We start from the raw sequence: 23,831 nt of genomic DNA on the forward strand, positions 1-23,831 counted from the left end.
AGGGAGTAGAGAGCAAGGCCTTTCTGGGGGAAAGGTGGGTGTGGGCTCTGCAGACACTGGGAGAGACCGGGCCCAGGTACACGGAAGTGCAGGCGTGTTCATGGATCGGGAATCCAGGTGCACAGAGACGGAGGAGAAGAGGGAAAAAGGGGTGAGTGTGGACACAGAACACATCTGAGACAGAATGCCTGCCTTCAGTATTTCGTCTGTTCCCTGAGGCTGCAGACCCTGAGTCAGGGAAAAGTTTCCTGGGCTGACCCCAGCGTCACCTGGGGCAGCGGGACCCAGGCCTACCGTGGACCCCAGCCAGCTGCTGCAAGGCTTTGGGGGCAGCCCCTGTGCTTCCAGGGAAGCCAGGCTTCTCAGAACCAAGAAGACTCCTCCAGGATCGCCTGCTTTCAAGACACTCCTGGTTCCTCTGGTTGAACGAGGTGGAAGATGACGTCCCGTCACAGAGAGGAAGCCTGAGGTCAGAGAGGGCGGGTGACTCAGACTCAGAGTTGGCCCATGGACCCTTCCTGTGTTAGTTCTTAGGCATTTCCGGGAAGAGGGTACCGGATCAGGGTCAGAACCTGCTGCAGACTGTGTGATCTGGGGATGTATTGAGCAGAGAGTGAGGGCTCAGGGCTTTTTTCTCCACCCTTAGGCCTTTTCTCATCACCTTCCAAGACAGGATGACCATTTGCCGGTCAGGGGTGGTCCTGTGTCCGGGGGCAGGACCTGGCATCTCTGCAGAAGCCGGCTGCAGTTCTGTATCCTTGGGTGGAGAGGACTTGGTAGGGCCCACCCTGGCAGCTGCAGGCAATCTCAGGAATAAGAGGGTGAAGGATGAGTTCCGCTGGTTTCCTCAGAAACACAAAGCAAAGCGCTAACTCATTGAAACTAGGTTTTGGTTCTCTTTGGGTGGGTTTAGATGGTGGGTGCTATGCTCACAAATCTAATGTAATCTGGATTCGGGTTCACTCATATTGTCTGAAGAGCTCTAGCAGAGTAGAGCTTAAGGAAATGTGTCTATACCTCCATACCTCTTCAGCATCTTCAGCTGAGTCACTTTATTCAGTATTGCAAGATGAGAAAGTCAGAGATCTGTTGCAGAACAGTCTGAATATGCTTAACATTGAACTGTGCACTTAAAAATGGTCAAGTTGGTAAATGTAGTGTTATGTGTTTTTAACACACAAAAAAGGTGAATACATTTTAAAGGCTAGAGTAATTTCTTAATTGACCTGCTCTGTGTATGCATATTTGCATCCCTTGGAGTCTGTCAAAGTCATGGCTTCTACGTGGGTGTCTGCCCGACGCTGTCTCCCCCCCACTTGCCTCTCTTCTTCCTTCCTTCCATGCACAAGGTCCTGATCACGCAAGTCTGGAAGGGGCTTGTGGTTAGAGTTTCTGGCTGCCTGCTGTGATCACAGTCCCTGGACCCAGTTAATCTAACTCTACCTTCACACCTGCCCTCTCACTGCACGCTGAAACCCCCTGTGCCTTCAGCTGTCCACTAGAGCTGTTCCCAGTGAGCAAGGTGGTGAGCGTCCTTGGGTTGGCGAAGGCTTACTGGGTACCATCAGTGTCCTCATGACAGCTCTGGATGTTGATTTCAACCTGAGCTGGAGCGTATGTTTTCAGGCTGTGTGTCATACTGCCCAATCTCAGTACAGCTGCAGGACGCCCTGGCCCTCAGCACGCACAGGAGCAGGGACCCACCGGGCACGGTGCTTCCCTCAGGGAGCCTGAGGAGGCCTGGAGCTCCATTCAGTGGCCTCCACCTCTCAGGGACTCTCTGGGTTGTCATAGGTCAGCCTAGGGTCACATCCTCTCTGAAATGCTTTCCCAACCACCATCTCTTCCGCACGTGTCCAGGCTCACCACCCATCTCCATGGAAAACACTGACCTGTGACTGTCTCTTTGCTCTTCTATCACCATCTGCCCCAGCCACCCCACGCCAGTCATGAGCTCCTGGAAAGCGGGAGAAACCAAGAATTATGGTTGCGGGGGAGGAACTTCCTCCTACCCAAGCCTACCAGGGTAAAGGAGATTGTGGAGCGATGGCCAGTGAACCCAGGCTGAGGGCTTCTGGTGATGTTTCTGGGAAGGACTCTTGTTCTCTCTTTTGCCACAGGCAAAACTGCACTTTCTCCACCTGTGAGATCCTATCACTGGAGGTGAGTGGTAGGTGGGGTATTCAGGTGCCATCAGCAGTCCAAAAGGAGGGTCCCGCCTGGGGTTAGGACAAGCCATGACCTTTCAAACTGATGCTTTAGGACCATGAAGAGCGGTGGACAAACAGATGCTCACAAGTGCACATTTGTGATGGAGTTGGCCTGCCATGTTGCAGGGAGCTCTGCATACTTCTAATTTGGGAAAGATTTTAGAGTGAGAGATGCATGGTCATTGCTGGAAGCTGTTGTTGCAACTACTTACTTTTGTTGCATAAAAAGCATGTTATAAATTTGAGAGTTCATGAATCAGTTCCTTTTGCTCCAGTGACCCTCACTGCACCAACAGGCGGATTTGAATGCCCCAGGCGGTCACCCTGACGGGCGTCTCCTCACATTCCTGAGAGGGCTGCAGGTGTGGCCTCTTCTACTTGCTCTGCACCACCTGGGCCTGCAGCAGTGATTCTCAACCCCTCAGGCCCACCATTCTGTGTTTAGAACATCTGTTATCTGATGCCAACTTTACTACCCTGAAATCAAAGTCACAGCTTATGTAAACTACTTAAACAAATTTTTTTTAAATACATGTAACACCCTAACACTCATGTTAAAGGATAAATTTTTAGAAAAGCGATTTATTTAATTTAGTGTTCATCTTAAGGTGAAAACCCTCAGGCAGGCCAGCCTAGTGAACAAAAATCATCCCCTCAGATCTTTTTTTACTGGGGAAAAATGCATCTATTGTAAAATTTACCATTTAACCATTTAAAATGTACAATTTATGGCATTAAGTCCCTTCACAGTGTCGTATAACCATCCCTTCTATCTAGCTCCAGAGCGCTTCTGAAACTTCAAAAGGAAATCTGTACTCAATGGCAGTCACCCCCATTCCCCTCTCTCCCAGCCCCTGGGAGCCCCAGTTTGTTTTCTGTCTCTGGAGATTCTCCTCCTCTGGGCATTTCACATAAATGAGATCATAGGATATGTGTCGCCTTTGCAGTCAGGCCTCTTTCATTTAGCATAAGGTTTTGCAGGCTCACTCGTGTTGTAGCGCAAGGCTGAGTGATATTCAGCTGCATGGACAGCCCATACTGTGCTTATCCAGTCATCTGTGGATGGTGACCTTTTGGTGACTGTGAATAGAGCTGCTGTAAATGTTCACGTATAAGTATTCATTCGAACCCCTGGCTTCCCTGGTGGCTCAGACAGTAAAGAATCAGCCTACAATTCAGGAGACCCAGGTTCAATCCCTGGATTAGGAAGATCCCCTGGAGAAGGAAGTGGCAACCCACTCCAGTATTCTTGCCTGGAAAATTCCATGAACAGCAGAGCCTGGTAGGCTACAGTCCTTGGGATCACAAAGACTCGGACATGACTGAGCAACTGACACTTTTCATTCTTTGGGGATAATACCCAGGAGGGGAACTGCTGGACCATGTGGCAGTTCTTTGGCTAAGTTGCCAAGAAGACGCCCCCTCAGATATTTGAAAGTCTGCTTTGGTGACCCCTGGCCTCTGGTATGGATGGCTTGTTTCCAGAAGCTCTTCCTCGTGTGTGGTAGAAATAAGCTGGTCAGTACAGGTGTGACTGACACTCACATATGCCTTCACTGCGGAGAAGTGTTAACTTATGTCATCCTTGGGTAGATAGCACCAAGACCCCGCTCTTGCTCAGGATAAAGAGGTTATGGCAGCTCCAGCCGAGACAGGCCTAGGAGTCACAGCTCTCTTGGCTTCTCTCTGCAAGTCTTGTGTGTTGTTTCTTCTCATGGCCCATCAGCCATTCGGGCCTAGGGCTTCATCTGCCTGCATCACCTTCCACTGAAGGTGGCCCCAAAAGTGGACAGTCCTAGTGACCGTCCTGAGGTGCACTGTGGAAACATCACAGTTGCTGAAAGATGAAGTATGTGAGGAGAGGCCAGTAAGATCAAGTGATGGTAGTGGGTGGAAGGAGAAGGTAAGAATAAAATAAATTCAGATAAGCAAAAAGGAACTCAAACTCGGCACCAGCCCCTGCTGATGGTATCTAAACGGGCAGGAGTCATGCAGGGGGCCAGTAGTGGTCTTGCCTTTTGGTTGCTGTGCTACTTTTTACATCTGTGCTGTAAATTACAAGCTTACTCTGGGTAAAACATGAGCATATTGCTGAAATTTCTTATAGTAGAAGGGAATGCTTCCTAGCTTTTTGGACACAATCAGTTTCCCTTTTAAATCTGTCATTTTAGAGGAAATGCTACCACCTAATCAAGCACTTTGCTGTTCCCCAGTGGAAAGGATTTCCACTTTTGTAATCCAAATGGTAGGTGTCCTTTCCTCAGCCTCTTGGCGTTCCTTGGCTGGAGTCCGCTGGTCACATTCCTATAAGCACTTCTAAGGCTCTGGGGTCCGTTGGATCAGAGAGGGATCCCAGGGGGTGAGGCTTCTCCCTGAGCTCTTCAACATTATTCTGCACTCAGACTAGGAATTTCTAAAAGGCATCACCCAACCCTTTAAGAATATACCCTGCAGCTGAATCAGTTTGAGGAGGGAAAAGCTCCTTACGTCATTGTTAAATCATTCTGGGAACATTTAAGCTGGGGGGAGTGTTTGGGTTTCTCGTTGTCACTTTCCCTTTGCCACTCTCTTTTTAGAGGATGCACATGTTTATTTGAATGAGCTGAAATCAGGAGGCCTCAAACTTAACTCGGGAGCCAAATAATCCAGACAAATCCTTGGTGATTGTTTTTGCTCCTAGGAAGGCGAGGGAGTTTCCAGAACCCACCATGCAAGCCTTGATGACGCAGGCTTCATTCTTATATGATCGTATAGAGATAAATAAATAGATTAAGGGCGCTTTACCTCGCAGTGCCCCAGATAGAAGACGAAGGTCATGTTCTAGGAGGTCATGAGTTTTCATTCACTCATCAGAGCCGGCATTTGCCACCTGGCCGCACAGCACACTCACCTGGGAACTGGACAAAATGCAGGTGATGAAAGTGCCCATGCAGCTTCTGCCTCCAGAAGGTTCGGTTGGATTGGCCTGGGTCGTGTCTCAGGGGTCAGAATTATCTTAAATGTTCCCCACTTGTGAAACTCCAGTGTGAATCCAAGATTGAGATGAGGCCTGGATCTCGAGCTTGTTTGTGTGTTGGAAACATGAGAGTTTATAAAAAGTGCTGACACGTGGACCTCATTCCTGAGGGTCGTGACTTCACAGGTAAGGGGTGAGGCCCTAGAGTCAGGATTTTTAGTGATTTTAATGTTCAGTCACATTTGAAAATCATTGTTTCATATTCATGTTTCATCTTGGGGCTGTGACCTAACCTTCTGGAGGCTGTTCTACTGTTCGGTGAGGCAGGAGAAATTCTACTTGATGTAGAACTTCGAGCATGGATGGGTGTTCTGTGCCATGGTGCTGGGTGGTGACTCCTTGTGCTGGCCCCGACGCAGGTCCAAGCTTTATTTCAGCAGGTAGAAATAGAATAGAATCTCACCTCGCTGGTTCTCAAGTTCATTTTTAAAGAGGATCAGATAGTTACCCAGATAAATCTGAATCTGTCCTAGCACAGTGCAGGGAAAATCTGTGTGCTCTGAGTTACCTATGACCATGTGATTTCACTCTATTGCATAACGGAGTTGTCTGTATTTAGGTGAAGAGTACCCAAGGGGCTCCTGGCTACAGTTTTCTAGTGAGCGATCTGAGAATGTCACCTCTTGAACCTCCATTGGCTCAGTGGTAAATTGGCAACCATAGTGCCACCTTCCTAGTTAGGCTGTATTCAATCCCAGGTGCTAAGTGCTTCGCGGGCACCCCACTTCTTGGCCCCAGACCCCCACTTCTCCAGGGCTCAGTGGGTATGTCTGGGTGCCCCCATATGAGGACTGGCTCTCCTGTTCTGTCTTCAGCACCCCCAAATTTTCCTGCACTCACTCCATGCCACTTTCTTGCGGTGGCCAGTGTAAGGCTGCACTGCCCTGATCCCGGCAGGGCTCCGTCCCTGTGAGTGGCCTGGATGACCGAATGGCCAAGACTTGCTTGTCTCTCACACTCAGCAAGCTCCTACATCCCATAGTGAAGCTGAGCCCTACCCCTCAGCCTGGCCTGGACTGAGGCGACATCGCGCAGACAGATGCACTCAGGCTCAGCACGTGTTATTTCTCTGTCCTTGACCCCGGCTCCACCCATGGATAAGGTGAATCATTGAAACACTGCGATTCTCAGGCCTTCGGGAGTAGTGATAAGGGGGGCACCTGAGAACACTTGCCCCCTTTCCAGCCTGGATAGGTGGGTCCTGAGGCCTGGTGTGTATCATGTCCTATGTCAGGAGGAGAGGAGAAGGATCTGAAGACATCTGATGTCCCTGCCCAGCGTAGGGACTGGCTGGAGTGGGCCGTCTCAGGTTATATGGCCACTGCAGACCATGTCATGGTGCTGCATGTTGGTGGGAAAGTGAATCCCAAGGACAAGACTGGCAGGCAGCGTTTTGTTCAGGAAGAGCTGCTCCCCACCAGATCCCCCACAGAGACCCCTGGCTGAGAATGTGAGCGGGGCTTATACGGGGACGTGCAGGTCACTGGGATTGTTGGTAACCCTGTGATCCTAGGTTTCCATGGTTTCTATGCTGATTCCTATCGCTTTTGTGACTTGGAGGGCAGTGGGGTCCTGGGGCCTTTTCTGCTGGCTGCACCAGAGCCGAGCAGGGCAGGGGGCGGCACCGGATGCCCTTTGCCTGAGGAAGGCCCCAGGAGGGAGCAGTTTGCTGAGCCATCTGCAGGGACCCAGCCGTCGTGGGCACAGGGCTCAGTGCAGCGATTCTGTCCTGCTCTCAGTGTCTCCTCCTTCCTCTTTTTTTGGATTTGACTTCTCTGAGGGCATGCTCAGTCGCTCAGTCATGTCCAGCTCTTTGCAACCCCATAAACTATAGCCTACCAGGCTCCTCTGTCCATGGGATTTTCCAGGCAAGCATACTGGAGTGGGTTGCCATTTCCTTCTCCAAGGGACCTTCCCAATCCAGGGACTGAACCCATGTCTCCTGAATTGTCAGACAGATTCTTTGGACTTCTGTACTGAAGAGGAAAAATTTGGTCATAGCCAGATTTATGAGTGGCTTCTTTACTACAGTTCTGAGTATGGGTTTGAAGCATTTCTTATATAACTGACTAAGTGAAATGGAATCAAGGCACTCCCTGGAGAGGGTGGGCAGCCTGCCTCCAGCCGCTGGTGGATGACTCAAAGGGTGTGATCCCAAGAGGCACTCCCATCCGAACCTCGAGGACTCTAGTCCTGCTGTCTGTAAATTAGGGTAACTTATACAACTCCTCTGAGCGTATTGGTGCAGAAAGCCACCTCCCATGGGATTGTCTCTGTATCTAATGGGAGGGTCCAGCGGACTTGTCAGAATGATGTTTGTTAATCAGACACCAGGCACGTTTGTGTTTGTGAATCTTCACACAGAAACTAAACACGGGTACAGACCTCAGGGACATTGAAGGCTGGGCTCCAGACCATTGCCATAAAGCAAATATTGCCTCAATAAAGTGACTCAGATATGTTTTTGGTTTTTGAGTGCATATGAGAGTTATATTTATACTATTTAGTTTAGTTCAGTCGCTCAGTCATGTCCGACTCTTTGTGACCCCGTGGACTGCAGCATGCCAGGCCTCCTTGTCCATCACCAACTCTCAGAGCTTTCTCTAACTCATGTTCGGTGAGTCAGTGATGCAATCCAACCATCTCATCCTCTGTCGTCCCCTTCTCCTCTCTCCTTCAATCTTTCCTAGCACCAGGGTCTTTTCTAGTGAGTCAGTTCTTCGCATCAGGTGACCAAAGTATTGGAGTTTCAGCTTTAGCATCAGTCCTTCCAATGAATACCCAGGACTGATCTCCTTTAGAATGGACTGGTTGGACCTCCTTGCAGTCCAGGGGACTCTCAAGAGTCTTCTCCAACACCACAGTTCAAAAGCATCAATTCTTTGGCGCTCAGCTTTCTTCACAGTCCAACTCTCACATCCATACACGACTACTGGAAAAACCATAGCTTTGGCTAGATGGACCTTTGTTGGCAAAGTAATGTCTCTGCTTTTTAATATGCTGTCTAGGTTGGTCATAGCTTTTCTTCCAAGGAGCAAGCATCTTTGTAGTCTGTTAAGTATGCAAGAGTGTTATGTCTAAAAAAAAATGTACATACCTTAATTTAAAAATACAAAACAAGAAAGTAATTACAATAGTAATATCAAAGGCCACTGAATACAAATTACCATCACAAATATAATAATGAAAAAGTTTCAAGTATTATGAGAATTACCACAATGTGACACAGAGATACAAAGTGAACCATTGCTGTGGGAAATGATGCAATAAATGTGCTGGATGCAGAATTGACACAAACCTTCCATTTGTAAAAAAAAGTAGTGTCAAGTGCAGTAAAATTCTGGAGCGTGCTATGTGTGGAAGGGCAGGTCTCAACCCAAGACCCCATTTTCCTCGTCTGCAAAAAGACACAGTAGACCACCTTAATTTTGTGATTCTGGGATTTTCTCTGTAGCCCGTGTGCCCAGGCCTGGCTGTTGTAGGGAACCTGGGTTGTTGTTCGTCATTCCCCCAGCAGAGGTGGGCGCATGGTGGGCACATCCCGGTGCCACAGCACCATCATGCCCCCCTTCCTTGTTTCTCCAGGGGTGTCACAGTGGGCTGGAAATGGTGCGGGGGTCCCTCCTGTCTGCACTGAGTCTGAGAGGAGGGCACGGTCTGTCGTCTGGGGAGGGCTGGCCTCTGATAACTCCGATGCCTGTATCTTTACCTCTTTAGGAAGGGCAGACACACTCTGCCGGGAGAGTGATGCCTCTGTGCAGGGCTTCCCAGGCGGCACTAGTGGTAAAGAATCTGCCTGCAATGCAGAAGACATAAAAGACGTGGGTTTGATCCCTGGGTCGGAACATCCCCTGGAGGAGGGCATGGCAACCCACTCCAGGTTATTCTTGCCTGGAGAATCCCATGAACAGAGGAGCCTGGCGCACTATAGCCCATGGGGTTGCACAGAGTTAGACACAACTGAAGTGACTTAGCACACACACGTGTCATTGATAGAAAGAAACACTGCCATCCTAATAGCCTGCAGCAAGTCTCCAAACCACCTCTGCTGAGATTCCCCAGACCCTCTCCCCATCCTGCATAAAGTGAGTCTTTGTTGGTGGGGGCACTGCTGAAGGATCTATGATGTTTCTTGCACTGGCCAGTGGGGCAGTGGATATTGACTGTTAGTGCCTGAATTTAGCTTTCCCCTGCCCAGAATTCCTCACTGTTAAGAGTCGACGGGTCATGCTCAGGGGCCTCACTCCACCGTGCACCTGTGCAGGTGGTGTGGCCTTCAGGGCACTCTGGCCCTGACTGGGGATGAGTACACAGGACTCACGGACACCTCTGGCATGTTCTTAGCCACCGTAGGTCACACCCAGCCCAGTCCTATCCCAGAGCCCCAGGCACCGTCCACGGCCTGGTCCTCCCCAGAAGCTGCTTCCAAAAGGAGCAGGCAGGCTGTCAGAGCTGCTGGTTGCCTGGGCTGCTTCCCTGCCTGCCCTGTGAGTCTGAGGATGCCCTCTGGGTTGCATGTCCATGCACAGCAGCCCCTGTGGCTCCCCTGAGCAACCAGTGTGGACCTGCGATAAAACACAAAGTATTTTTTGACACTTTGAAATAAAAAGTTGTACTGGTTACAGTTCTTGTATCACTATATCTGTACACTGGGATTGAGCAAATAAGCACTTAGATGATTCATGGTGGTAACAAAGAATGGACAAAAATTTTTTCTTAAAGATTCAGCACAACATATAAAGAAGGTGACCGTTTGTGTAGACAAGTGAATATGTATACCTGTTTGTGACTCAAGAAAAGATTTCTGTGTCTGGTCTGAGTGGCTGTTACTTCCTCAGACTAGAGCAAGGTGCAAGCACTCTGACCCCAAAGTTGACCACCAATGCCTTGAGAAGAAGATGAATTACTAGGGCAGAGGCCTCAGACCAAGTCCCTGCAGCTGTTAGGCAGCCTGGGTTCTTTCAGTCTTGTTCTTTCTTGCTCACTCAGTGATGGGGAAGAAGCCTCGATCCTGGGTCCCAGCCTTTCTTTGTTCCATATGCTTCCTGAGCACCTCTGGTGGGCCGGGCAGTGTTCTTGACCTTGGGGAACCAGCCAGGCACGACTCCCTGCTGGAGCTGACATTGAGAAACACAGATGGGACATGGACAGTGGTTATTCCACCCAGTAAGAGGACGGGCTTTGAAAGGGTCATGCTGGGTGAAAGAAGTCAGGCACCAAAGGACGTGGAGTGTGCGATTCCATGTACATGAAGTGTCCAAAGTAGGCAAATCCATAGACACAGAAAGTAGATGAATGGTTGCCAGGGGTTGGAGGTCGGGGATGGGGAGAGAATGCTTAATGGGTATGGAGTATGACTTGGGTGATGAAGATGTTCTGGAACTAAAAAAATTTAAAATACAGAGTGCCTCTGAGAAGTTTTAAAGTCGGTTTTAATCAAAGGTCAGTGTTCTCCATGATGAAAGTGCCTGCAGCCCACTTGTCTCTCTCCTAACAGGGGATGAGCCACTTGGGGGAAGATTCCGGAAGCTAAGCCTTGAGCAGTATGATAACGAAGCTGGGGAGCAGCCCACCTTCTCCAAATGCAGCTGGGGAAAGACCACCAGTTCAGAACAGACTCCAGGCCTGGCGCCCTTTCTCTCCCCAGACAACACCAAAGAGGTATACACACCACTACCCAGAGCCTGGCCTGAGCCCTGTCCCAAGTCGCCAGTTCAGTTCCCCACCCAGCTTCGTCCCCATCTCACAAACATGGTTCCTCCCTGAAGGCAGGCCTGCCGGCTGGGTGGGATCCCCTCTCCCAAGAGAGCTGTGCCAGCGTGCACTTGGTCATCTGTGTTCTGATCTGTGGAATGGGGATTGAGGGGCCAAGTATGCGATGAGTCGTGAGGGTAGAGGTCTCAGAGGGTGGACAACAGTGGCAAAGGGCAAACGGAAGTCATCTTAAAGGAACCCGAGTCCCTGACCCAAAGCCTCCTGGGGTCCCTGGGAGGGAGGAGGAAGAAATATGGTCACTGTGGATATGTGTCCTTCGGGGAGATCTACAGAATATTTTTGAGGAGCCATACTTAAGGCTTTTAATCGGAATTGAAGTAAGACAGGTTGACAAACCCCCAAAGGTGAACCTTTTGAAATTAGGGTTTCATTTATTCTCAAAAGTGGACAAGTTGGAACCCAGAATAGAGAAGGAAAGAAAGTTGCAGAGTTAATATCTGGAATGTATCCTTCCAGCCTCTTTTCTATGCCTATGTATTTAATTCATTGGGTATTTTATGTATCTGTAAACACATTACAGGTGACAATTCTTTTATCCTGCTTTTTTTACTTAACACTCATTTCCCTCTGCTAAATAAACTCTCTGCCATCTCCACTTACGAACAATGTAATGTTGACCACAAAACACTTCGCTCTTCCTTGACTGTTACTGAAGCTTCTTCCAGTTGCCCATGGCTGCCTCCTGTCACTAGTCTTAGAAGAGGGCTGGCTCAGTGAGGGCCAGGAACCCCAGCTGTCTGGAGGTGGCCTTCACCTGACTTCCACTTTGCCAATTTCAGGCAGTGATCACCACGTATCCCCCAGACCTGGATGTGATCGATGGCAGGATCTTCTCTCCAACCAACAGTGGCAGTGAATCCATCTCTCCCACCCCTGCATTTCCTGTGTCTCCAGAAACGCCGTATGGTAAGAAAGAAGCAGAGCTCCCTGTGTGTAATCCCACCCCTTCAGGGTGGAGAGGGGGACAGCTCCTCACTCTGCCTTCTTTTCCAGGGACAACAAGCCCACGTTACTCTCCGTTCAGCCCATCCGTGCCACAGATGGGCAGCCCCAGTGCTCTGTATAAAGGAGCTCATGGTAAGACACCCACCTCCTTTCCTCTGCTGTGGACGTCCACTCATGCAGAAATATTTCTACGTGTGTCACACCTAAGAAATGTGGTTCTGGCCGGGGAAGATGCAGCAACACAGCATGCAGCCTGCTGGGGGCAGGAGTGGTGCTGACTGTGTTTCCTTCTGTTCACTCAACACTTTCAGGTGTTGATGGGTTGGGTCCTGGTGTTCTCAGCAGCCAAACATCAATGCTTTTCAGCTTCTTGTAGCATTACTTAGAGTTGAAAGAAGAAACGGAAACACCCGGCCCACCCTTTTCAGAGAAAGTCAGGGCTACTTTCAGAGAGCATTGAGCTCCCCACTCTGAAAGACACGGCTGTCCTCGCCCCTCGCCTGCTGCGAGGTGTCCCGTCTTTTATGTTCACAGAGCCCTGTCCTGACTCCTTACGTCCTTGGCCACCATCCTGAATCTCCCCAGTTGAGTGGCCACTTCGGATTTGTCTGCTGCACCCTGCCCCCACTCCACCCAGCACTTTACATACTTGTGGGATCTAGTTAGCCTGTGCACCGGCCCTGGGAAGGGAGCGTTAACACAGTGGTGGTGGGTTACTCAGCACCCCTTCCTGGTATGGACGTTCTCCAGCTCCCTTGAGAGTCCAGGACATCATAGCCCTGGGCAGGTGGAGGGGGGATGTAGCCCAAACTGAACTTACATTTTAGAATCGCTGTTCTCTGTAAGTGGGGATTCCTGCTATTCTGCCCTGGGGAAGGTGAGTGAGGGTTCCCTTTGCTGCTCGTCAGATGCGCTTTGGTGGGAGGGGGAAGCAGACTTTGTATTTAAATACCGTCTTTTATGCAGAGGAAGTTGTAGTGATGACAGCTAGCTCCATTTCCCCTCTTTCTCCAGAGAAAACAAGATCTGTATATCGTTTAATAGAAGGGCTGCTTTTCTTCCAAAGTTTCCTTTATGGTTTTAGGTTGCTTCCATGTCTTGGCTCTTGTAAACAGTGCTGCAATGAACATTGGGGTGCATGTGTCCTTTTGGATCTTGTTTTTCTTTCGGATATATGCTCCGGAGTGGGATTGCAGGGTCACGTGGTTGAGGAGCTATTTAATCTTAAGAACACCTTCTGAGTCATCCATATTTTCATGTTGGCAATCCTTGAGGACGTTTGCCCAGGAAGAGCTCAGAGACATACACACAGCACTGACTGGGGGTCCCATGTGCTCTGCATTGTATGAGGGGTATGGCTAACCCCTGAGACACAGTGATGTGGTGGTGGCTCCCATGTAGGGACTATATTCAACCCTCTTCTTTACAACAGGTTTTATTTTTCAGTCTTGTAGTGATCTGTGATGGGGAAGAGCCCTGGACAGAATGGTGGCACTCTGCCAATTTTTATTGGTTGTTTACCTGGTGAGGAGGTCTGAGGGTTTGAAGGGTGAGTAGGTTTAAGTAGGAGTTAACTAGGTGAATGGAGAGGGGCATTTGGAATGGAGAAATAGCAGGCACAGGCCCTGTGGCAGAGGGTCCTTCAGACCAGGAGAGGATGGAAACAGGGGTCTGCAGGGCACTGGAGGTATGAGCAGAGCCCCAGCCACAGCTGTTCTCTGTAGCTATGGAGGGTAGTGGTATGGCATCTGCAAGCAGTGCTAGTCATAACAAGGCTTGAGACAGGGAGGCAACTGCTCAGGCTTCTGTTTTCATATATTGATCCATCTGCTGTATGCAGAACAGCAGTTGGAATAGGCAGTGGGGTGGAGCAGCTCTGACAAAAATGCTTTCAGAAATGATGGGGAAAAGTGTGTTGGATTTGTGGGAGATTCACAGGTCAGGTAGCGTAACCAACTGACCCAGTCAGAATGGATTTGAGCTTTGACGACTATTTCTGATTTTGTTGCTATTAAGATGTCAATTATGTCCTTTGTTAGTATGCAGCTAGTGTAACACTAACTACATAAAATTCCTCTGTGTGTGTTATTCCATCAGCCTGAACTTGGTACCAGGTTAGTCAGTGTAAAGGCTTCCCAGGTGATGCAATGGTAAAGAATCTACCTGAGTTCAGTTCCTGGGTTGGGAAGACTCCCTGGAGAAAGGAATGGCTACCCACCCCAATATTCTTGCCTGGAGAATTCCATGGACAGAGGAGCCTGCAGTCCATGGGTTCACAGGGAGTCGGACATGACTGAGCGACCAGCACTAGTCAGCATAAACCCAAATGTGTCAATTCATTTCCCAGACAGCCAGCACACAAGTGTCAGGGAGAAACAGCAGGACACCAATTAAAGGTGGTAGAGATGAATTTTATTTGGTACAGTTGAAGCAGGGTAAGGAGCTGAGCTCAACTCCTCATGTAGCAAAGACAGCCCAAGAGCTGTGACAGGGTCAGGGGATGAAAAGTTCCTAAGAGGAACATCAAGGAAAGGGAGATTATTGCCAAACTGGCCCAGCAGGATCCTGCTGAAGATAGGCTTGAGCATTAAGGGATGAGGAACTTGATCGGGGAGCAAGCAGAGGAGATGACTCAGCAGAATCCTTGCCAAGACTGGGCCTCTAAGGATAGACATCAAAGGCCAAGGTTGAGGCCTTGTGGAGAAGCTCTAGGACCCCTCAGGTTTGGTCAGGGAGGGAGAGTTTGGTCACGGGAGAGCCCCGCGGTATCCCCTCTCACCGGGCACCTCTGCCCTCTGCTCGGGATAGCACACTTTCTGTTCTGTGTCCCTCCATGTCCTGTGGCACTTAGTTTAAGCCCCTAGACTCCAGTGCCAGGGTTCTCAGGAGCCTCCTGGCTCGTCCCGTGTCACACGCACCTCATTCCCACTGCTCACCTCTGCGGTGAACAAGTAAACAGAAAGCAAGCTGAAGTGTATTGGTGACAGATGGTTGGGTCAGAACCCAGTGTGGCCTGCCGTTCCCTTTTGTGTTGCTGTTGCCTGTGCCTGTGTCAAGACAACGCCTCTTTTAAATTACAGTACTCACTCCAGCAAAGCGAGGGGTATTTAAGTATTTACTCAAATAATGAATACTTAAATATGAATTCAAATATTGTTGAATTATCCTAGCAGTGTGCTTTAACTGGAAGAGGAGATGATAGCTTCAGGGACTGGGGACAGGTAGCGGGAGATGGCAAGGCTATGGTAGGCACTGGGAAGGACAGCTGGCTCCAGGGCCTGGACCACGTCACAGGGGTCTGACAGAATACTGTGAGCTCCATGAGTAGACCAACAGGTCCTACCCACCTAGGACCCTCAAGCAGGAGCCTGGAGTGGCTCCCCTTGGGACTGTCTCTTCAGTGCATCCCTGACACAGCCTGTGTTACTCCCTGGGAGACATACATCTCTGGGAATGCTATCTTAGAAATCCCTGATATGAGTCTGTAATATTGTGATTTATGATAAGAAATATATATTTAGTTTTATTTCTGCCACCAAACTCCTAAAGCCTTTGGAATTTCTTAAGTGATGAAAACATAAAGGTGATTTTTGTCATGATAATGAGATGACTTTTGGAAAAGATGGGGGCCATGTTGCCAAGGGAACCAACCTTGTGATTAGAGAGTTGGAACTCTCAGTTTCCCCTTCCCCCCAACCTCCAAGGAGGGGAGAGGGCTGGAAGTTGAACCAGTTGCCACTGGCCAATGATTTAATCAACCCTGCCTATGTAATGAAGCCTCTAGGAAAATGCCAAAGGACAGAGTTCAGGGAGCTCCTCAGTTGGTGATCACCTGGAGATTTGGGGACAGTGAGGTGCTTTAAGACAGCACGGAAGCTCCATGCCCTTCCTTCCCTACCTCTCCAGTCTGGCTGTTCTTAGTTATATCCTCTTATGATAAACTGATGAGTGAAATGTTTCTCTTGAGTTCTGTGAGCAACTGTAAGAAATTATTGCAACCTAAGAAAGGGGTTGTGAGAACCTCTGATCCATAGCTGGTTGGTCTGAAGGGAGAACAGTCTTGTGGGACCGAGCCCTTAGCCTATGGGGTCTGATGCTGTCTGCATAGGTGATCAGAGTCGAGTTGAATTGTAGGACCCCAGGCTGGTTTCGGAGCATTGCTTGTTGGCATAGGGAACCACCCCGAGCATTGGAGTTGGGTGCAGAACATTTTAGAGCCCCAGAAGGAAATGTGTTTCTTGAAAACAAAAATATTAGTAAGAGATTAGGTAAAGAGGTTATTTACTATCAATCCTTATGAAGGCAAAAGAGAGAATTATGAAGTGTTATGAACTGTTATTCCTGTCTGAAAGGCTAAGCAGTCCTGATGACATTTTCGAAATAAATGGGGGAAAAAAAATGAAGAAAGGCCTCATTAAAAGTGTATGATTCTGATATAGCTCAGCTTCCAACTTAATTCATAATAGGTTTTTTTTTTAATCGAGATAAAATTCACATAAGTGAACCATTTGTAGTGCACAGTTCAGTGGCATTTTGTGCATTCACAACGTGGAGGACCATCATCTTTAGTTACAGAACATTATCTTCACCTGATGGTTTTACAAGTGGGGTTTAGGGGATATTTGGGGACTTTTGCTTTCAATGAACATGATTAACAGCATTAGTTTACTGAAAGGGAAGGCCTTTATACATTTTGCAACTTATAGTTTGTATACCCGTGTTTCTGAGAGGAGGGCTGGTGTTTTCAGGGCCCTGCCTGGGGCTGTGGGTGGTAATGTGAATGTGGAGGAGGGGCTTTGACCCTGGACTGCTCTGAGCCTGCAGGAAGGAGGCCCTGGCCTGCAGGGTATGGGGTTTGCTGTTGAAATCTCTTGGAGTTGGTTTCAAAGGGCAAAAATGGGTGACATTTGCTGGAGGGAGGAAGGAAAGGAATATTCAGGAATGTCTTGAGAGAGAGAGATTAGTTTGAGGCAGTGCTTTATTTTTGTTTAAAAAAAAAGTTGTCATTCTTCAAAGCTTGACAAACTAAAATACTTTTCCCAGACCTCCCCTTTCTTCCTGTACCCAGCTCTGTTTTGTTTAGAAATTTTATGAACTTTTAATGAGAATGTTTATAATAGGAATAAAAACATGTGCTGAATGTGAACATGTGTGACATTTATGCAAGTCCCCGATGACTTTGAATTTTGTAGAACCTAAAAAGTGATACGTGTGTGTGTGTGTGTGTATATATATATATATATATATGTATATATAACATGTTTACACTGAGGTACATATGTGGATGTAGCTATGTATGGGAAGGTCCACATCTGTATACCCATGTGGTATACTTTGCATTCTATGCAGAAGGACGCTTGCTGGTCATTGTGACCCAGTGTGACTGCCAGGGTTAGTCACTGTTTTTCCCCCCACCGCCACCCCAGATTTAGAAAATGAAAAAAGGAAACTTGACTGCTTCAAAATATTTAAAAATAAACAGCGGTGTTGGGTGGCTGGAGGTCAGCCTGCAGCACTGGCCTGTGAATGTGTGGTCAGCAGTCTGCAGAGATGAGAACACTCATTCGCTTGAGTGGAATGAAGCTCAAAACATACAAGAAGCTGGCATCCTGTGCTGACACCTCATCCACCAAACAGGCCGGCTTGGAAGGGTCCCCACGTGAGCCGACAATTTCCCGATCGTGATGAATGCCATCTTTTGTTTGCTTCCTTTGAGTTTAGAGGAGTCTTTGTTTCTCTAAATTTATTTTATCAGCTCATGTCATCCTCCATCTGGTGGACTGCTCTTGAATCTCAGCCTATAAAGCTTATTCTGATGTGCTGCCAATGGGTTTTTGCTGCTCTCTTAATGCTCAGCCCCACAGGCCAGTGGTCTGGGAGCAGGCCCTGGGGTTGGTGACAGACACAAGTGGGTCCTCAGTCACTCACCATTATACAGTTCTTTCACCGGTTGCAAACCTCTTAAGACAGTTTTAAAACTGAAGCAAAAATAGTAGCAGCTGTATTGTATATGATATTGGGCTTCCTAGGTGGCTCTAGAGGGGAAGAACCTGCCTGCCCATGCAAGAGATGCAAGAGACTTGGGTTCGATCCCTGGGTGGGGAAGATCCTCTGAAGAAGGGAATGGCTACCCAATCCAGTATTCTTGCCTGGAGAATTCCATGGACAGACGAGCCTGGCAGGCTATAGTCCATGGGATTGCAAAGAGTCGGACACAACTGAGCAACTTTCACTTTCACACTTCACTGCATATATTGGGCTTCCTAGGTGGCTCAGTGGTAAAGAATCAGCCTGTCGATGCAGGAGACTCCGGTTTGATTCCTGGGTTGGGAAGATCCCCTGGAGAAGGAAATGGCAACCCACTCCAGTATTCTTGCCTGGAGAATCCCATGGACAGACGAGCCTGGCAGGCTATGGTCCATAGGGTTGCAAAGAGTCTGAAATGACTTATCATGCACACACACACACACACACACGTGCATGACATTGAACAAGTATCCCAAACTTGTCTTACAATATGGTTTTTAAGTTCCAAATACACTTGGTCAAGCCCCATCATCTATCACAATTTTGCTCTGCCCCGGGGAGACAGATGTGGGTCAGTCTCAGCCCTGGAGTGAATTGCAGGCTGCTGACCCTCTGCCATGGCCTGCGATGGGTGTGGGGTCTGGAATCCCTCTACAGACATGGCCACCGCTTCGGCCCGTGTGTTGTTTTCTCTTCACCTCTCTGAATGGGGATAGGATGCCTCTGAGAACTGGGAATGACTTGAAAGAAAATGCATGTGGAGCCCTGGCCTGTAACAGCTGAGATGTTTTCTTACTAGAAGCATGCGCCCGCATGCCCCTGGCAGTTTTTCTTTTCGTATAGAGGCGCTCCCTGCCCTGCAGGGACCGCAGATTCCTAACATGGTGTGACATGGGGGTGGCTGTCCCGGTGAAAACTCCGCATTCTGCTGGATACACTTGGGGAGATTTTGGGTTTATGAGACCTAAGAAGGGTAACGATTTAAATCTGGCATCTGCCTCTCACCCTTGGTTACTGGCTGCGGTCCACCCGGCTTGGTGCTTTTGGAACCTGGTGCCCACATTTTAGTGCCTCCTTAACAGAGAGGGACACTGGACAAGCCACCCTGATGAGGTAAAGAAGCTTTGTGTGTGGCTGAAATCCTGTCATGTGTTAGTATGTTTGCATATATATATTGCATAGCACACATATGCACTGCGGGTGTGTGTATCCACATATTCATGGTTATGCCCAGACCAAGGGATTCGTTGCTTTTTGAGCACTTGTTACATGCTGTGCACTTAAATATATACCTGTGTAGAGAAAGAGCAAGTCTAAAAAACACAAAAGCCAGGGGAAATGAGAATTCCCTAGTCTGAAAATAAGGAAAACCTTTCCTATGCTCCGGGACTTGGCACACTCTTGATGGACATCTTGGGGTGAATGTCATATGCCCTCAGGTCTCAGTGGGTCACACACTGGGACAGAGGGACCTAGTGATGTTGGAATTAAATTTCCTGGAGGAGCGTGAGGTTGGACTGCTGTGAAGTCAGTGTGTAACTGAGGTCCTGGGGTTGACTTTTTGTGTTTAATTCCTTCTCTGCAAAAGCAGACCATTGAATTGGATCCTAGAATGTGCAGAGCAGGGCCTCCCCAGGTGCTGGTGAGCAGGTAATCCCTGGGAAAGCAGCAGGAGGGTGTCAGAGTGGCCCTGAGGACTCCTGTCTGATGTACCATCATTTGGAGTCTTTCTGAGATCCCTCCTAGTTCCGTTTCACTAGGGCAGAGCCCGTGCTGAAGACCTGCGGGTCCTTGAAAGTCTCCCCTCCATGGTCTCTGCCCTTCCCTTCTGTGTACATGGGAGAAGCCCACACGGGTCTTAATGGCCCCCTTTCTCTGAAGCAGCTTCTTCTAAGGCTTCTGAACTTCCTTTGCCATGTCATATACTGAGTTTTAAGGGTGATCCAGCAGATGCCCCATTGTTGGGTGGAGCAGAGGCCCTGGATTCCGTTTCATTAAATTAATGCTGGGCAGGACAGAGTGCTGACAGCTGACAGCACAGCCCCTCTAAGGACCTGTCAGGCTGGTGGGCATGTCAGGGGCTGGTGGGCGGCTGGAAGAGACTGACCAGATGGTGCTTTTGGATGGCACATGCTCTGTGGGAGGTGTAAGACGGGGTTGTTGAGGGGGACTCTCTCCTGTGCTCCTTCAGGTGCCTTAGCCACCAGATTGGCATCCTTGCCTCCCCTCACAGTTCTCTGCCCTCTCTTACATCCCGGACAACTAAGCCTTTCTGAGTCTTCCTCTGTAGGAAAAACTCGTGTTGCCTCTCTCCGCCCTCCGCCTTGCTCATCTCATGGCAGCTCAGGCCTCACCCTCCAGCCTCAGAGTTGCTGACCCCATCCCCACAGCAACGTTTCACAGTTCCACAGTCACCTCTCCTGATGTGGCTGTGGCCGTGCAGTATGTCAGAGGGACAGCCAGCTTCACCTCATCAGGTGAAGGAGACCCCCACTGTCCCTGGAACAGCCCGCCTGGCTCTCACCTCCTCATCAGGGTGAAGGGGGTCCCCACTGTTTCCAGAACAGCCTGCCCAGCTCTCATCTTCCCTGGAATGTGCTTCCCAGTGGGGTGAGCAGGGTCGGGGGCCAGCCTGCAGGAAACAGGAGCCTGGATTGGGGTTATGTCCTTCTCCCTCTGTAGCTTCCAAACTATTATCTGCCTATGTTTCACTCATCAGTACATCCCGGCATCTGACATAGAGAAGGTTCTGGTTATGTGTTATGTGTTGTTTTCTAATAAGTTAGTAAATAAGTGAGTGAGTAGGGAATAGGCGCCTTTTACTTAAAGGGAGCCAGGCATGCCGTTTGCTGCTAGGAGTGTGAAGGGAGGCAGCGGGGGCCAGCAGCATGGTGGCCAGCCTGATGTGTGCAGGGGAGGATTGGTATTGCCAACAGTGGACAGTCTGTGTGCACTTGATCCGTGATTCCACTGGGGGTAAGTGGGTGACCCTGCGGGTGTGAGCACCCATGGGTACCCCACCTCACACCGAGCCAGATCCTAGGTGCTGGGTGGGGACAGCGCAGTTGCAGAGGATGAGTTTTCTGAGTGTGACTTTGCATCAGAATCGCTGCCACTTGCAGCACAGCCACGTCACCTTAGTCCCCGTTGCCCCAGCTAAGCAGAAGAGAGAAAGGAAAAGGACAGACAGATCTCCAGAAGGTTATAAAGTGTCTTAGATCCCCACCCGAGTTGTCCCGGTCGCAGATGCAGCAGCACAGACACAACATCCTTCCCCTCCACCCAGCCCGTGGACTGCCCCAGACTTACCAGGCCCACAAAGTCAGCGAGCCCCAAGGGAAGGACCCACCCTGGGGACTGCCATTGCACCACTGCCCTTCCTGGGCCTGACTGCCGGACGGCTGCCTTCCTCTCTGTCCAGGGAGCTGTGGGCCACGGGAAAGGCCCGTCCATCCGCTGGCTGGGCCTGCCCTGGGCTGTGCTCAGGCATTTCCTACAGATCCTGTGCAGGAGCTGCTGCCCTGCAGGCGCATAAACAAGCCAGAGGAAGAACCCTGCTCAGACCTTAGGGCGGAGGGTCCTTGGGATCTTCTTGACCTGTAACTTAGGGAGGTGACCCAAGGGTCACAGGTGTGCCTGTCTCTCCTGATGAGAGGCATGTACCTGTCAACTTTCACCAAGATGATGAGTGGGTCAGAGGGTCATGCTGGGGCTGGGCAGGTGTGACTCAGCCCAGGGTGGTTGGAGCGTGTTCTGGAAGCCTGCTTGCATGTGCAGGCGCCTCGTCCCATTGTGATGTGCTGAAGGCAGTGCCAGTGCCGGCCCACCAGCAAGAAAGGGGCCTCCCAGGAGTGATATGGGACCTTCTGTCTCAGGGAGGACTTTAGGGTGAGTGGCATCAGCACTAGGCTTTAACAGATGAGTTGGATCACTCCGGATCTGAAAGCAGGAGAGGCGAGGCGTGAGTGCTCACTCCCCTCTGTGCTTGGTGGATATAAACCTGGTCAGGCAGGTATCTGCTGCCTAGAGCTTCAGTCTCAAAGGCCATACACGGGACAGAGCCTCTCTACCGTGCTTTATGGACTTGTTACTGTTAGATCTCAGGCCATGAGATATGAAGCGTGAACTTACCTGACTGAGGGGGATAATGTCCCAAGTCTTATAACAGGATGGGGGTCACTTGAAAATGGGCTTTGAAGAGTATATAGGAGATTACACCAGATTACAGGGTAGTAGGCCTTTCAGCTAGAGGGAAGAACATGAGCAGAGAAGAGGGAAGAAAGGGATAGAATGTGTTTAGGTCCACCAACAGGCTGTTGGTGGACTAAGCTACCAGCCAGGTGAAACAGTCTAAGTAGTTGGAAATGAGACTCTGCAGACTGGGTGTGGTAGGGTGTGGGGGTGACTGCAGCCAGGAAGAAAACAAGACGAAGGTCCCCTAGGCTACTTTGGGCAGGGGATGGAGTGAAGGTCTTAGGGCTGGTGACTGGGGCGGATGAGAGGCAATGCCCCCACCTAGGGGGACGGGACAAGGGTGTGGAGCCTGGCTGGCGGTGGGGTGCAAAGCTGACCAGGGACTCCAGTGGTTTCCAGAAGCTTCTCCTTTGTGAGCATCGGATCCCAGGGAAGCCGGTCTGCCTTTGGGGGAGGTGGCTCTTGAGGCTCAGTCGTGGACAGGAGGCTGCCCTTGGGGGTGCGGTTTGGGGTGTCTGTCTCCCCGGGGTCACCAGCCGCACGTGCACTAGCGGCTTGTCCCTTGAATAGCACTGACTCTGGGGCTGCAGTTAAGCTGTGGAGGGTTTCAGCGGGGAGTTTGCAAGAGATTAAAGGGAGGGAAAGGGAAAAAAAAAAGGGGAAAGAAATGAAAAGGAAGCAAACCGCGCAGTGGAGCGAGGCGGGGCCACTGCCGTCTGAGGCATTGAATGGGCAGGCCGCCCGACAGAGCCAGCGGCCGCCCAGCAAGCCCGGATTCTTTCCTCGGACGAGCTCTCCCTGCCGCCCTCTGAATGGGCCTCCTCAGAGGTGGCCGCCCCGCGTCCCGCCCCGACTCCCCCGGGACGCCGGAACCCAGAGTCGCCCTGCCCCGGTGGGTGGGGGACTCCGCTGGGGACAGTCCTGGGAGCGCCTTCGCCTGGCCCCCCGACCTCCCTGGCTGTCTGTGGACTGACCGGCGCCCCGAGGTGCCCAGGTAAGTGCCGCTGTCAGTCCCTGCTCTCTGCAGCGTCTGGCCACGTCTCCGCTGATGCTGAAACCTGAGCTCTGGGGGAGTGGGGGAGGGGAGGCATGGGAGTGGGAGGAGGTGGGATGCCAAGTCCCAGGACCAGGAAGGGCAGGGAAGACAGGACTGGGGAGGAGGGTGACTCTTCCCAGAGTCCCCTGTCATTTGAGGACAGCCCTCAGGTCCAAAGGCTATGGGACAAAATGCCCCAGCCCCAGAGCTTGAAAGGCTCCTCCTTCTAGAAGAAAGCCATGCTTTGTCTTTGCCGAGACTCACTGGGGCAGAGGAAAGCCTGGTTTACAGATGTGCGGCTTTCCGGAGGAGCCGGGGCTGCTTCCCAGCACAGCACATTCTTTTGCTGCAACTGAGAAAGCCCGCCTGCCCATTTCTAGGGCTGTCCTCCACCCCCAGAGCCCCTGAGGGATCTCGGGCTGCCCCGAAGGCAGAGGGCCCCCAGGCTGCACCCAGGTGTTCCTGCTTCTTAGGAGAAGCAGTGCTTTTACGGAATGCAGACAGCCCGCCTGAGGAGCAAAGTTGGGCTTTCACAATGAGTTTTACTGTTGTCTTGCCTACTGTTGGAGCAATCAGAGGGAAGATTTCAGAGTCCAAGACTGTAAAACAAGACACAGTCACTGAAATA

General features: G+C 50.2%; 1 protein-coding gene across 10 annotated transcripts in view; it reads left to right on the forward strand.

The window, feature by feature from the left end:
* The window catches only part of TNS3 (tensin 3), a 223,522-nt gene that overhangs the window by 162,912 nt on the left and 36,779 nt on the right, over positions 1–23,831 (forward strand). For 9 of the 10 annotated variants that reach the window (XM_010829019.1, XM_010829021.1, XM_010829015.1 and 6 more), the window contains 3 exons: positions 10,724–10,887; positions 11,781–11,907; positions 11,995–12,078. The exons of the other annotated variant lie outside the window; for it this stretch is intronic. In XM_010829019.1, coding sequence (XP_010827321.1) covers positions 10,724–10,887; positions 11,781–11,907; positions 11,995–12,078 — 375 coding nt within the window. The remainder of the gene's footprint in view (positions 1–10,723; positions 10,888–11,780; positions 11,908–11,994; positions 12,079–23,831) is intronic. 10 annotated transcript variants of the gene reach the window in all.

Source organism: Bison bison, unplaced genomic scaffold (genome assembly GCF_000754665.1).
Source record: "Bison bison bison isolate TAMUID 2011002044 unplaced genomic scaffold, Bison_UMD1.0 scf7180017864499, whole genome shotgun sequence".
Taxonomy (NCBI): Eukaryota; Metazoa; Chordata; class Mammalia; order Artiodactyla; family Bovidae; genus Bison; species Bison bison.